Raw genomic sequence first — 15,086 nt, 5'->3', positions numbered from 1 at the left:
GGAGAAAGCATAATTTATCAATGAAATCTTCTTCTGCATTGCAGGGTGGAGAGCACTGTTATTACCATGGAAACATCAGAGGTATCAAGGACTCCAGGGTGGCTCTGTCGACCTGCAATGGACTTCAGTATGTGGGACTGTCATTGGGAGAATGAACTTGGTTTCATCCATTCACCCTTTGCATCTTGTCTTTCATAGTTATTTTAGTGACTCTTCTGTACCAGTCCTGGGTTAGAGAGTGGATGTGGAGTCATGAACAAGGAAGGCAAAGTCCCTGCTCTCTTAACACATAGAGTTTGCCAGTGATTTAGAGATTAAACAAATGATTATACAGATTATTATTTAATTGCCATTTTGGTGGGTACTGTGAAGGGGAAGGACAGGGACTTTTGGGATGACCGACCCTAGTCCAGAAAGGTTTCCCAGAGGTATCCCCCAGAGGAACTATCACTCAGTGTAACCTAAGGATAAGCAGGAGGTGGCCAGGCAAGGGTGGGGTTCGAAAGAGAGGAGCCCATGCTTCGGCTTTCAGGCAGGCTCTTAAAAAACATCTGTAGGTGACTTTTATTTTATTTATTTATTTTTTAAATTTTATTTATTTATTTTTGGCTGTGTTGGGTCTTCGTTTCTGTGCGAGGGCTTTCTCTAGTTGCGGCGAGCGGGGGCCATTCTTCATCGCGGTGCAGGGGCCTCTCACTATCGCGGCCTCTCTTATTGCGGAGCACAGGCTCCAGACGCGCAGGCTCAGTAGTTGTGGCTCACGGGCCCAGTTGCTCCGTGGCATGTGGGATCTTCCCAGACCAGGGCTCGAACCCGTTTCCCCTGCATTGGCAGGCAGATTCTCAACCACTGCGCCACCAGGGAAGCCCCTGTAGGTGCCTTTTAGACTCGAACACAGTAACACTTCATGTAAAGGTCTGTTGTGGCCATGTGATGAAAGGGATCTTGAAAATCCTGTCTCCACACTTTATAAAAAATCCTGTGTCTCTCAAAATTAAATGTGATTTTCAACACAGAGTCTTAATGGAAATTCGCAATTTGCAAGCATAAAGATACTTCTGTTTGCCTCTTCAGAATCAGATGGTTTTAGCTTTTTCTTATACATGAAGAACCTATTTTCTCACAGATGATATTGGATTTGCATAACAAATTTGTGCTAGTTGTACATGGTTCTGTAATAATAACTTGAGATACTGGAACAGCATGAATAGTTCTATCCCAGTTTAATCTTCTTATCTGTCCATTTAATTTCAAAAACTAATTATGCCAGGTACAATGTGTATGCTCTTGGTGTACACTTTTTACACTCTCTGTAGCCTATATGCTGTCTAGTGCAGTGCTGGGACCACAGTGTGATTCCATGCAGGTATGTGAATTTGATTTGGGACAGGATTAAGGTATTTATTCAGATACACTCTTTATTTTTAAAGACATACTATGTGTGCTATATTTGTTAACTGTCTCCTCCTGTGGTTTCTTTTCATAGTGGTATGTTTGAAGATAATACCTTCGTGTATATGATAGAACCACTGGAGCTGGTTCATGATGAGGTGAGTCTGAGCTGGTTCATGATGAGATGAGTCTGACTGTGACATCAGTTTCCTTATGGTTTCCTTTTCCTTACTTTTCCAGCATCTTTGTTTTTGAGCAATAAAGAGACAATCCGGTAGATTTCAAAGTGCATTTATCTATAGCACCTTATTTCACACTTGGACTGATACCATGAGTTTTGAAGCTTAAGTTACACATCCCAGGCCACATGCCAGTAAGGCATGGTAAGAGGCATCAAACCTAGGTTTTCTGAAGCTAAGACCAGTTCTTCCCAGTCTACTGAAAGAGCAGAGAGGATGCTTTATTTTGTACTGACCACCTTGTTTTCCTTTAAGCTAGCTTTTATTCTCACGGTCTTTAGATAACTGTATGACTGCAAGCAAGTACATAACTTTTGTGAGTCTAAGAATCTTCAGTGGGGAAATCTGTGGGTTGAACTATGATTACATTATACAATATTAGTTTTCTTTTGAGATAGGGGAGAAAATAATGTTAGGAGTCATGTATAGGCCAGCAACCTAGATAAGAAATCAAGAAGGCATTATGCTGAGTGAAATAAATCAGCCAGGGAAAAACAAATACTGTATAATTTCACTTACATGTGGAATCTAAAAAAACTGAACTCATGTAAACAGAGAATAGATTAGTGGTTACCAGAGGCCAGTGGGGGAAATGAGTGAAGGTTGTCAAAAGGTCAAACTTCCAGTTATAAGATAAATTCTGGGGATGTAATGTACAACATGTAACTATCGTTAACAATACAGTATTGTATATTTGAAAGCTGCTAAGAGAATAGATTTTAAAAGTTCTCATCACAAGAAAAAAATGTGTAACTATGTGAGGTGATGGATGTTAGCTAAACTTACTGTGGTGATCATTGTGTAATATATACATATATCAAATCATTATGTTGTACACTTTAAACTTACCCAATGCTATATTTCAATAAGATCTCAATAAAACTGGAAAAAAAGTAAATCATGTACTCTAATCATATTGCTCACTAATAGAAGGCAACCAAATTTAATATTTAATATATATATATTAAAAAATATTGTAATGAAGGCTTTCTACATACTGGGTAGTATTTTAGGCGCTGGGTATACAGTGGGGAACAAAATAGACACAGAGCCTGAGCCTAGTAGGGCTTGTAATCTACAGGGGCAGAGACAGGAATAAATAGGTGAATAAGTAATTGCATATGGTATGTTAGATAGTGCATGCTAAGGAGAAAAAATGAAGCCAGGAAAGTGGAGAGGAGAGTTAAAATTTATATTTTAACACACAATGAGGTGGTGAGTTTTGAATGAAGACCGTCAGGAAATTAGGGGGCTGGAAAAGTATTGCAGGAGAAGAGCAAATGCAAAGGCCCTGAGGCAGGAGTATTCCCAGTGTGTTCTAGGAACTGTGAGGAACCCAACTAGGTTGGAGAGGAGCAGACAGGGGAGAATGGTAGGAGGTGAAGGCACTAAGAGGTAACAGTAGGGGAGTCATATCAGTGAAAAGAACTGCTAATGGGAAAAGAATATTTTGAAAGTGATAGAGTCAGGATATTGCAATCATTGATGGGGAGCAGAAAATGTTTTTTTTTTAATCTTTAGAGATTGCAAATGTAGACAAAATAATTTTGAGACAGGAAACAGTCATTCAGGCTATTGACAAGAACAGTTGACAAACGTTTATTTTCCTTATGTTGCTGTGTATGTATGAATATGGGGTAATCTCAAATTTGAGGCAGAAAAGTCATTAAGTTTTCAATGTTTTATGTTTGAATAAACCAGTAGTATTTTTCAACTAGTAATTATAAAAATTACCAGATAATGAAGACCATCCCACCTAGATAAAGACATTTTGATTAAGTAAAATATTTTTCCCCTACTCCAATTGTAGGTAGATAACCTGTACACAGCAAAATTATTTGACTCATACAGCAAAAAACTGACTTTGATTTCTGGCATTGATTAATGGCCCTGTGAATCTAAAACAAAACAAAACAAAACAAAAACAGAAACAAAGAACAAAACAAAAAACCCAAAATAACAACTCCCTAAGCCTTGAGTTTTTAAATAGGTAAAATGAGATAATTTTTCATTACATCCCTAGTAGGACAATTTTACACATTTGATGAATTAATAAATATATGTGACTATGTCTATTAAACTCTTGAAGAGATTTATAAACTGTTATTATCATAATGTTTAAAGCATTGGTTTTGCATTGTTAAACCCATAATCATATTCTTTAGGAGCTGACTGTTATATACTTCATGCCTTTTCTTTTTTGCCTTCCTTTTTTACTGCCTGACTTTCATTCATGATGTAATGATTACAGAATCATGTAATGATTTATCCTCATTTTCTTCATGGGTAGAGGGAAAGGAACAGTGCTTGAAACTTTAAATTAGTTTTTAAAATTATGTTGCTAGTTGTGAGTTTCATCACTCTATGTATCTTTCTTTTCACCTGATACCAGAATTAAGAGTTTAGTCTACTTGAATTTAGATTTTTTTAAAAAATACAGTCCATTAAAAAAAAAAATTATTTATTTATTTAGGCTGTGTTGGGTTTTCGTTGCGGCGAGCGGGGTCTACCCTTCGTTGTGGTGCGCGGGCTTCTCATTGCGGTGGCTTCTCTTGTTGCGGAGCACGGGCTCCAGGTGCACGGGCTTCAGTAGTTGTGGCGCACAGGCTTAGTTGCTCCGCGGCATGTGGAATCTTCCCGGTCCAGGGCTCGAACCTGTGTCTCCTGCATTGGCAGGCGGATTCTTAACGACTGCGCCACCAGGGAAGTCTGAATTTAGATTTTTGATGTTTAGTTTATTATTATTAATTTTAGTATGCTTTATAATAAGTCCAGTAATATGGATCAAGTATTTATATTAAGAATTCATGTTATTTCTCAAGTAATAAATAAAGAGCAAAACTTTTCATTATTGTAAGTCTTTTATGTAATCTATTAAGAACACTTTTAAAAATAACTTTTCTGATTATAAAACACTGTAAGGAATTTGGAAAAGCAAATTAAGCAAATACTTAGCCAAATAGTAATTATACATCATCCCATCCCCCAGAGATAACTTCTCCTCACCTTTCAGTGTACATTCTTCCAGTGTTTCAATGATATGTTCCCATATTTTCAAAATTAAATTGGATCATTATTTTGTAATATAATTTTAACTCAACAATATATCTCTCTGAGCCTCAATATTTTAATTTGTAAAATGGGGATAAAATATGCACGTATGGAGTTCTTATGAGGATTAAATTGGCTGACACATACTATGCACTCAGTAATGGAAGCTAATAGTAGTGATGGAAATAAGACTTTTCTAAAAGTGTAGTATCTAGAGCAACGGATATGAATATTTTCAAGATTGTTGATAGAATTGCTAAATTTCTCTCTGAACTATGCTACCAATTTACTCCTACCAGCAGTGTGAAAGTGTTTTGCCTTGCAACTATCATTGACTAGAGTTATCATAATTTTTAAACCTTTGCCAACTTGATGTCAGTAATTGGTATATCTTTTTATTTGCATTTTGAAGGAGTGTTCAAGTAGTATTCACCTTTTAAAAAATATATTCATTGCCCATTTGTGTTTTTTTCTTGTGAATTTCCTATTCATGGCTTTGAAGAAAGCCAAGGTTTAAGAGTAGCTAATGAAACTATGCTTTTATCTAAACTGGGGCAATTGGATGATGCTCTATTTTATTTAAAATTCAAGTTTCAATAAACCGTCTACTTTTCATTTTTGATAACTAACACATCAGCATATAAATGTTTCCATTTTAGGAAAGATATTAGAGAAAGTGCTAACACTGTTCCGTAGAGGTGTGATCACATCTTGCTTTTTAATTGACTACAATTATTTTTGTTTCAGAAAAGCACAGGTCGACCACACATAATCGAGAAAAGCTTGGCAGGACAATATTCTAAGCAAATGAAGAATCTCAGTAAGTTTTAATTAAGGAAGCCACTCTATTTTATGTACTAGGAGCCTTGACTTGGAGCTCAGTGGACATGCAGGCTTGTTGGGAAATGGAGTAGGTTTGAGATCAGGCGTGAGCAGTGTGGGTGGGCAGTGGAGTGAACTGTGGCTTTCATGTAATGAAGCATGGAGAGTCATTTCTGATGGAAAGACTGAAATATGAAGCCCAGAAGTAAAGCTGTGTTAGGAACTGGAGAGTGTGGCCAGATTTAACAGAGTGATTTACAGGGAGGTTCATCCTTAGATTTTCCTGGAAGTTTGCTGCTCTTTAACCAACTTGTAGTGTCTTATGCTCTTGTCCTGCGGCATCTCAAGCATGCTGATTTGGCAAAAGCTTCTTTTGGATTATTGGAGTATGTGATGTTACTTCTGTATGTTAACACCCCAAATCTTTAGTAATTTATGCAAAAGCTTATGACAGACATTATTTTTAATTCTAAAATGAATTAAGCATAGTAGAATTCTTCTAAATTTTCAGATATCCAGGGTCAGGTGGTTGTAGATGAAATACGCATATTCCAAGGAGTCTTGAATAGCTCGTAAAGTTTTTCATGAGGTTTGGAAGAAAATTATACCTTTGAATTATATTAATATTTGTGACTATGAAAATGTGAAATATTTAATGATTGGCATGCTTTTTTCACCTTAGTTTATTTTGATTTTGAGATGACAAATGCTATCAGTGCTGCTATTCCTTCGTATAATATTTTAAAAACATTCTCCCATTGAAATGCAGTCAAACATAAATTTTGGTATTCTTTTTCTTTTGCACAGGTATGGAAAGCAGTGACCAGTGGCCCTTCCTATCTGAATTACAGTGGTTGAAAAGGAGAAGGAAGAGAGCAGTGAATGTGAGTGTGGCATTGAGTCGTAGGCGGGGCTCTTTCACTCAAATTGTGTGCCTGTCATCACACGGTGGCTAAGTGTACCTAAAACGGTTTAGATTTGGGCAATTTCCTCTTACAAACAAAACCCAAAACCAAAATACCCTATGATTTGAGTCTTATGGGCATGGTGCTTTTTATTCAGCTTTCCCTGTAAGTGATATAAACTGATTTTGATGTTCTATGAACCCTGAAGGCATCTGAAGAATGTATTGTTTTAGCTCTGTTTTCAAAGCATTTTTCTTATGAAAATTGCAGTGCATTTTTTCTATTGAAAGTAGAGCAGGCTTTCTATTTGTTTATTTTTTTCTGGTATGACTTATCATATAAAATAATCTACTAACAAAAAAGTAGGGGAAGAGTTAGGTTTTGAAATGTTGACTAATCATGCTTATTTGTATTTCTTTTCAAATTAAAAACAGTTATACCACAGTTTGAAGCTGGATGTGTTTTTCTGAACAGAACAGATCTCTTTGACCATTAGTATCATGATAGTTACTAGATAAAAATCATGTAATTATATAATCAACAACTGTCATAGAGCTCCCATGTATTGATAAATGTATAAGGGCTTTGTAACTGAAATTATCTTCCTAGTCTATTTCATAATAGATTAGAAAGCTGTAATGATGGGGACTGTTTAGTAATTACATGGTGAATGCTATGTAACCGAAAATTAATTCCATGGCATATAGATTACATGGTAATTTGCTAGATAACTTAATGAGTAATTATACTGAAAATTGCACACTTTAGATAATGTTTTGCTGAATGTACTTTTGTGAAAAAATTAGACCACCAGCCATCAAAAACTTGGTTGTAGGTCAAATCATCCTGTCTTTTATGAGCCTGTCTTTGTATTATGGTGATTATGGAAACAATTTTTTTTAACTTAGCGATCTCTTTTTGCTTACTCTTGAAGATGCAGTTGGTAATAAGTTTTATATAGGCTACTGATGTTTCACTACAGCCCTCCCCTATCAAATACAACTGATCAATGATCATGTACTCTTCCAACTACGAAAAAGAAATAAAAGTCCAAACGACAGCTAAAATCCTTAGCCCTTGCTCTTAAAGGATTATCTAGTAGTAATCAAAATTTAGAAGAATTCAGAATATTGTAACTGTCAACATTTGTTCCTTTGAGAAGTTGTGTGGTTAAGAATTAGTACATTATTATGAGAATTTCACTCCACTGAATTAAGGTTTCTATATGATTACATTGGTACCTGTTTCAGATGTATTGTGCTATTCTTATTAAAGTTTTGTGCAGTGTTTCTTTGAAGTTTTGAGTAGATGTGAATATTTTTATTGTATCTTAATGCCAAAGAAATTGAGATTTATTTATTTTAACAGAATTACACTGAACATTTTTCTCTAGAATATTTTTACATATAAAAATCAAATAAAAACAACATGAGCTCTCTCTATCTGGATGAATACTTTAATGATAATTAAATACAGTTCTTTTCCGAATACTTGCATGTTTACCCACACTTTACAGTCACTTTTTTTTTCATTTCCCTGACCAGGTTTCTTTGAGGATGTTCATAAAGTGAGCAGCAAAGAGTTCTTCTGAAATTCAAAGTCAGTCTACCACTTAACAGTCAGCATCAGAGATATTTTCTATCAACCACCATTTTGACCACATATTTTTATTTTCCACAGCCATCTCGTGGTGTGTTTGAAGAAATGAAATATTTGGAACTTATGATTGTTAATGATCACAAAACGGTAAGAATATAGAATCAATGAATTTTAGATCCGACAGCTTACTTAAGAAAGAATAATAATCTTTTGTTTACTTCTGTCAAAAACGTGATTCAAAAAAAAAAAAAAACGTGATTCAGTGCTTAAAAGACATATGAAAACAATTATTGTCCTCCATTGGCCCCTCTTGAAGATAAAGTAGGAACTTTCTTAACCATACTCTGCTTAACCATTTCCCTTATAAAATATCTTGGTTGATACCATATGACCCAGCAATCCCACTGCCAGGCATATACCCAGAGAAAACATAATTCAAAAAAACACATGCACACCAATGTTCATAGCAGCATTATTTACAGTAGCCAGGAAGCAACCTAAATGTCCATTGACAGAGGAATGGATAAAGAAGATGTGGTACATATATACAATGGAATATTACTCAGCCATAAAAAGGAATGAAATTGGGTCATTTGTAGAGATGTGGATGGACCTAGAGAGTGTCATACAGAGTGAAGTAAGTCAGAAAGAGAAAAGCAAATATCATTTAATAACACATATATGTGGAATCTAGAAAAATAGTATAGATGATCTTAGTTGCAAAGCAGAAATAGAGACACAGACTTAGAGAACAAATGTATGGATACCAAGGGGGAAAGGGGTGGGGTGGGAGGAATTGGGAGACTGGGATTGACACATATACATTATTGATACTATGTATAAAATGGACAACTGATGGGAACATGCTGTATAGCACAGGGAACTCACCTAGTGCTCTGTGGTAACCTAAATCGGAGGGAAGTCCAAAAGGGAGGGGATATCTGTATGTGTATGGCTGATACATTTTGTTGTGCAGTGGAGGCTGACACAACATTCTAAAGCAATCATACTACAATAAAAATTAATTTAAAAAATATTAGAGTTAAAAAAAATATCTTGGTTGAAGCCTAGAGCATTCTGAAGGGTCTTGGTCAGTACGCTATTTGCTAGTACAGTTGTATCCACAGAGGCAGATGGCCGACTGAATCCATTGTAATGTACTGCACCAGATTATATAAGGCTCTTGAGCATCAGTGGATTTTGGCATCTTTGGGACTCCTGAAACCAATTCCCCTCGGATACTGAGGGACAGCTGTATACTCAGTACTTGTGCTGTGCTGGTAAATGTTTAATACCTGGCTCTCTGAAAAAAAGCCTTGATTTATAATGTTTGTTTATATCCATGGTGTAAATACTCCCACGGTGGCTGATTTCAAGCTACCAAAATGAGGTCACTAAATGAGGACCTGGGAAAAGATGCATCCAGTTGAATCCTGAACTGGTGGGAGCTGGCTCCAGCAACCCACTGCCCCACTTTCCAAACTGTTTAGGCCACTTGTAATTTTTGTTGTAATTACATAATTTAATTTTTTAAATTGTATAAACTAAGACAAAGAGTAATTTGCTTTATGAAAACTAAGTTACGTTTCTGGAAAGACTTTATAAAGGTGAGACTCTTAAGACATACCTAAGAGTCAGGTATAGGTGAAAAACTTGTGAAAGATTGCAGCAAAAATTCTGATTGCTTTGCAAATATCTTGAAGTCCTTGTTTTTCTTTAAGGAAATCAAAATTAGATTAGTAGACTATAGAATAAGGTTGTGTTTCATACAAAAATGAAAAAGTGAAATTCTAATCGTAGAAAAGACCTTGAAACCATACATTTTTTAAAATGATGATTTAATTTATATTTAAACTTTTGAGTCTCTACTTTAACAGGTGTTTTCTATTAATTACCAAGCACTGGCTCAATTATGCTGAACATGAAGTTATGCAATAGCATACCTCTGAGTATAGTATGCAGATTTATTTTCTGTACCAGTAGCTTTTAAGTACATTGTTTGAGATATGTCGGTAAAAACCAGAATTATTGGAATTACATACAATTAAAAAAAAAGAATTACATACAATTTAGGACAGATCTTCCCTGATAGGAAGGAAAACCAAATGGGTGGGTAGCCGTTTTAGATAATGAAGGCTAAAATATGAGTTTCTGATGGACATTAATTTCCTTGAAACCCCAAGATAATTTTTTCATCTGAATTATTTTTGTTGATTGGGACATTGAGATTTTGTCCAGCTACTTCTCAATCCTTAACATTGTGGTATGTTGTGAAATTATGGCTTTAGAAGGTTAAACTTTTTCCAACATCCAATATATACTTTTAAAGTAGTGAAAATAATTAAGATATATACAGTGCCTTTAAATTCACAAAGTGCATTCACATACAGCTGGTAATTGATAGAAGAATTCTCCAACCCATGACTTGTTATTCCAAATCTCTTGTTCTACCAAATCTCTGTTAAGAAAATACATGAAGCCATTAATCAGAGAGCAGATTTCAGTAACTATACAAATAGGAAATGATAATTTTTTTAACATTATATATATTTTGAATTTATTTGTAAATCTTTTAAAATGGGAAGCATTTAAATAATCTTGTCTTTATCTTATGAATAGCAAAATAATGCCCTCCTTTAAAATATTGTTTTTGTAAATAGAAAATTTCTAATATTATACCGTATAGTCTGTGATAAAGTTATGTTATTTAGACTACCAAATCTTTTAATGGTAAATTTTGGTAATTTGTTTTATTATTCTTATTAAAATGAGTGAGAACTAGGAATGTATACATCTATCTTTGAAACCAGATAAAACCCTGTAATTTGTACTGATAAGTTTGGAGGGAATACATGTTAGGAAATGAAAAAAAAATGAAAGCCTTTATTATTGAGTGATAATAATGCCTAAAGTAGAAAGAAATTACCTAAGAAGACTTCTATTGTTTTTTTTAATTGAAGTGTAGTTGATTTACAGTATTTCAGCTATACAGCAATGTGATACAGTTACACAGATTCTTTTCCATTATAGGTTATTACAAGGTATTAAATATAGTTCCCTGTGCTATACAGTAAGTCCTTGTTAGATTTCTACTATTTAAATAAATATTGCATCGATGCAATAGAACTAAATAGATTCCTTTTCCTTTAAGACCAAGTTACACTCTAGTCCATAATAGTCCCAAATAAGTGTGTCATTTTATAAGAATTTTTTTTCTTTTGCGAGTTGAGAAAAGTTCGTTTTTAAAGGTGTGCTTTATATGAGATGAAGATAGTTTTTGAATTTGAATGCTTCAAAGAAGGGATGAATCAGAACATGGATCAGAGTACTTAAATTCATGTGTTGAAAGTAAAACTAAACTAGAATAATTGACATCTATTCTTTAATAACTGGAGATTTGCTATTGGATTTTAAAATGTCATCCCACTGACAGTACTCATTTTATAATCTTTGTGCTAGATGAGGCAGCACACTTATTTGGATAACTATCACCCTCAGGTTGAAAGTCAAGCTTTAATTTTAATTTTTTTCAAAAAGCAAATACCTTAAGGATTGTGTTTATTCAGACAGGAAAAGCAAATTTGTCACTTTAAATGTAAATTATATTCAGTGATCGGAAAATGTGGAAATAAATTCTATCATAAATGGAGATTTCACGTTTTTCTTTGTAAAATTAATTCTCATTCATGAAGAAAGTAGAAACATTTGCCTACGTTTACATTCACACTTACCGCTTTAATTCAGAGTAACCTTTCTGAAAAAATGCAGATATCTTATTTTGAACAAGCATCATATATTATCAGTAGCTTTCAATTAGAAAAGAAAAATCCCTCAATTTTGTATAAAGCATTTTAGTAGCAGGCTGGCAGAGTCCAATTTGTGAGCCAATTAAAGCCTTATAGCGGTCTGCCAAACATTTCTTTGAGCCAATTTAGCTCAATATGAATATTAAAAACCTTATTCTATTAGAAAATTAGTTGAAATATTTTAAAGTGCATGAAAAACAAATGTTTTTCTTACATTGTTGCTATATCCTTATGTATATAGGTGCAAACATGAAAGGATAGCTCATATACTTTTTAATTTAAATTTAAATTTAATTTGGTTTTCCTTATTTGAAAGCCACTATATTTTATAGGAACCCAACATATTATGGTTTCTCATCAATAATCATGATTTACTAGAAGCATACATAAACTATTTTATATGACTTGTTAACTGAACAAGTTTTATCTCCTATGTCAACCCAGGGTAAGCATTGAATTTCAGCTTTGTGATCTTGGATAAGTTATTTGTCCTCTCTGAGCCTCACTTTCCACATTTATAAAAATGGGGATAATAAAACCTACCTCACTGAGTTGTGAGGAGCAAGTATTTGTTGTAGGAGAAACACTAATGATAGACCCTAATAAATCCTAGGTACTCAATTATATGGAATTTCAAGTGAATAAATCTAGTGGTTATTCTTTGTCCTTATCGTACTTGCCTTCTCAGTAGCATGGGACACAGTTGATTACTCTTTCCTGTTTGAAACATTTTCATAATCTTTCAGCTTCTATGACACAATAGCTTTCTCACCTCACTGGCCATTTCTTCTTAGTCTTTTATGTCTGGCCTCTAGAGTTATGGGAGTGCCCCATAGCTTGATTTGGGGCTCTCTTTTCTTTCTATAACTCTTCCTCAAGTGATCACTTCCCATCTTAAGTCTTTAAAATATATCATGACTTAAATTCATCACTCTCAACTTTATACTCTAGCCTTCTGTGTTCCATAGTTCTATATTCAACTGCCTACTTGACATCTTTACTTCAGTATTGAATAGGCATCTCACATTTAACATTTCTAAATCAGAACACTTGGTTCCCTAGTTCTAAACTGCCCTCCCCCAGTCTTTCTCATTATTTTAAATGACAGCTCCCCCACCCCCAGCTATTCAAGTTCAAAACCTAGGAGTCATCTTTTTTTCTTCTCTTTCCTTACCTTCCAACATCCTATAATGATGTCCAGCCTTCATTATTTTTTAACCTGGACTATTGCAGCAGTTTCCCAACAGGTCTCTCTGCATGCATTCTTGACCCTTTCTAATTCACTCACCTCAGCAGGCAGAGTGATCTTTCTAAAAAGAAAACCAGAAGTAATTCTCTGGCGGTCCAGTGGTTAGGTCTCTGCGCTTCCACTGCAGTGGGCACAGGTTCGATCCTTGGTCAGGGAACTAAAAAATCCTGCAAGCCACATGGCCCAAAATAAAGAAAATCAGAGAATTGGAAGTTATAAATATGAAATAAATGGGAAACATCACATTTTAATAGACTTTTAAGGTCCTCATTGTTTTTAACTTACATGTCATGTTTTCCATGACCATTATACTACAAAAAGACATATCCCAAAAGGACAAATAAATGTTCGGAAGCAAAGTAAAATTCATTTGAATAGATATGTAACACCACTGCATTAGAATAGGTGTCAGCTAATATTTTCCCTTTCTTTTTGTGATAAGTGCTTCTTCATGTCAGGACTTTTTTTTTTTTTTAAGTGTACAATTCAGTGACATTTCGTACCTTCACTATATGGTGCAATCATTACCTCTGTCTAGTTTCAAAACATTTCATCACCCCAAAGAGACTTAATGTTGAGACTTTTGCTTTTACTGTGTTGGCCAAAAAGTAAGATGTTACAGAAAGACCCGAATGAACTTTTTGGCCAACCCTATATTTTAAAAGATATCTTTGAAGTTTTTCAGCTTGTGGAATTTGCTAGGCAGCTTAAAATGCTGAGCTCTTTACAACAACTTCTTTATGCTAAGTTTAAAAAAAACTGTTAACATGTCTCACTGTGTCCTCACATGATAGAAGGGACTAAGGATCTCTCTGGAGCCTCTTTTATAAGGCACTAATCCCATTCATGATGGCTCCACCCTCATAACCTAAGTACCACTCAAAGGTCCCATGTCCTAATACCATCATTTTGAGGGCTGGGATTTCAGCATGAATTTTGGGGGCACACAAACATTCACACCATTGCAAATATTATAAATAGTCATAAATTAATGAATGCTACTAATAACACAATACTAAGTTATTGCACATTTATCATAGGTTGTCAGTATGCTCAGTATTATTAAAAATATATATATCAGATCTATAAGCATTAAGACATATTCTTCATTTAAAAAACATTGTAACAGGGTTAAAGAGAGAATGAAATGAAGGGGGTCTGACAAATTTATAATGTGAAAATGGGCAAAGGAGAAGAAAAGAACACCATGATATTCCAACGTGGAAGTATTTTTAATCTTTATGAAGATGCATTATTTTTATAATTATAAATGAAGTCAAATTTTAAAGAGATGGTACAAACCTGATTCAGTAGTTTTGAGGATGTTTTTCTTTTTCCTCAGCAGAGGGCATGATCCCCCTGTGATAAACTTTAGTTTTTAAATGTCCTCTCAAAGCCATATTAATTGCAGTACTCCTTGCTAAAACTGTAGCCCTTCAGATGTTATGTAATTATTCTATTAATTTACTTTATTTTCTTAAGTGATCGTAAATAACCATAAGCAACTATACACTATCAGCACACTTCAGTTTTACTTTTTGTCTCTTCTTTGTTTTGACTTCTGAGCCGTCAAAAGCAAAAGTCTTCGTTTGGAGAAGGCATTCTTCTGAAAGAATATACTAAAATGTACGACAGATGCATTCCATATCATGGACTGAATCTGAAGTGTTGCCTAAGAAATTTTCTTGATCTTTGTATGCGCTTGAATTCAAGTGAGGAGGGTGTCCAGTTGGGATTAAATTTCTTGATCTAAGCTCTTTATAAACTGGTAAAGTTCATTTCCGTGAAACAAACAAATATAAAAAAAAAAAAGGATTGCATTTGTTAGACATTGAGACTGAATTAACAGCTTACTTCTCAAGTGTAAAGTTTCTCACTCAGAATCACTAGGCTGTCTCCATTACCTGGAACATCATGGGTATTTTAGACAGTTATAGTTTTCCTGCCTAACAGAGAAATAAAATAAGAACACCACTATATCCAAACACGGCACAAACTGAATTCTGTATTTTTAATCCCCATT

General features: G+C 34.5%; 1 protein-coding gene and 1 long non-coding RNA gene across 5 annotated transcripts in view; one reads left to right on the top strand and one right to left on the bottom strand.

Moving 5' to 3' along the window:
- LOC309631140 overlaps window positions 1-15,086 on the bottom strand; it is a 283,441-nt gene that overhangs the window by 148,057 nt on the left and 120,298 nt on the right. The window lies entirely within an intron of this gene.
- The window catches only part of ADAM23 (ADAM metallopeptidase domain 23), a 166,080-nt gene that overhangs the window by 99,321 nt on the left and 51,673 nt on the right, over window positions 1-15,086 (top strand). For all 4 annotated transcript variants that reach the window (XM_082397056.1, XM_082397055.1, XM_082397057.1 and 1 more), the window contains exons 5-9: window positions 45-127; window positions 1,487-1,550; window positions 5,430-5,502; window positions 6,312-6,388; window positions 8,090-8,155. In XM_082397056.1, the coding sequence (XP_082253182.1) occupies window positions 45-127; window positions 1,487-1,550; window positions 5,430-5,502; window positions 6,312-6,388; window positions 8,090-8,155 (363 nt within the window). The remainder of the gene's footprint in view (window positions 1-44; window positions 128-1,486; window positions 1,551-5,429; window positions 5,503-6,311; window positions 6,389-8,089; window positions 8,156-15,086) is intronic.

Source organism: Balaenoptera borealis (assembly GCF_965194805.1).
Source record: "Balaenoptera borealis genome assembly, chromosome: 6".
Classification (NCBI taxonomy): domain Eukaryota; kingdom Metazoa; phylum Chordata; class Mammalia; order Artiodactyla; family Balaenopteridae; genus Balaenoptera; species Balaenoptera borealis.
Note: the sequence above shows the minus strand (reverse complement) of the source record. Positions and strands in the feature narration are given on the sequence as shown.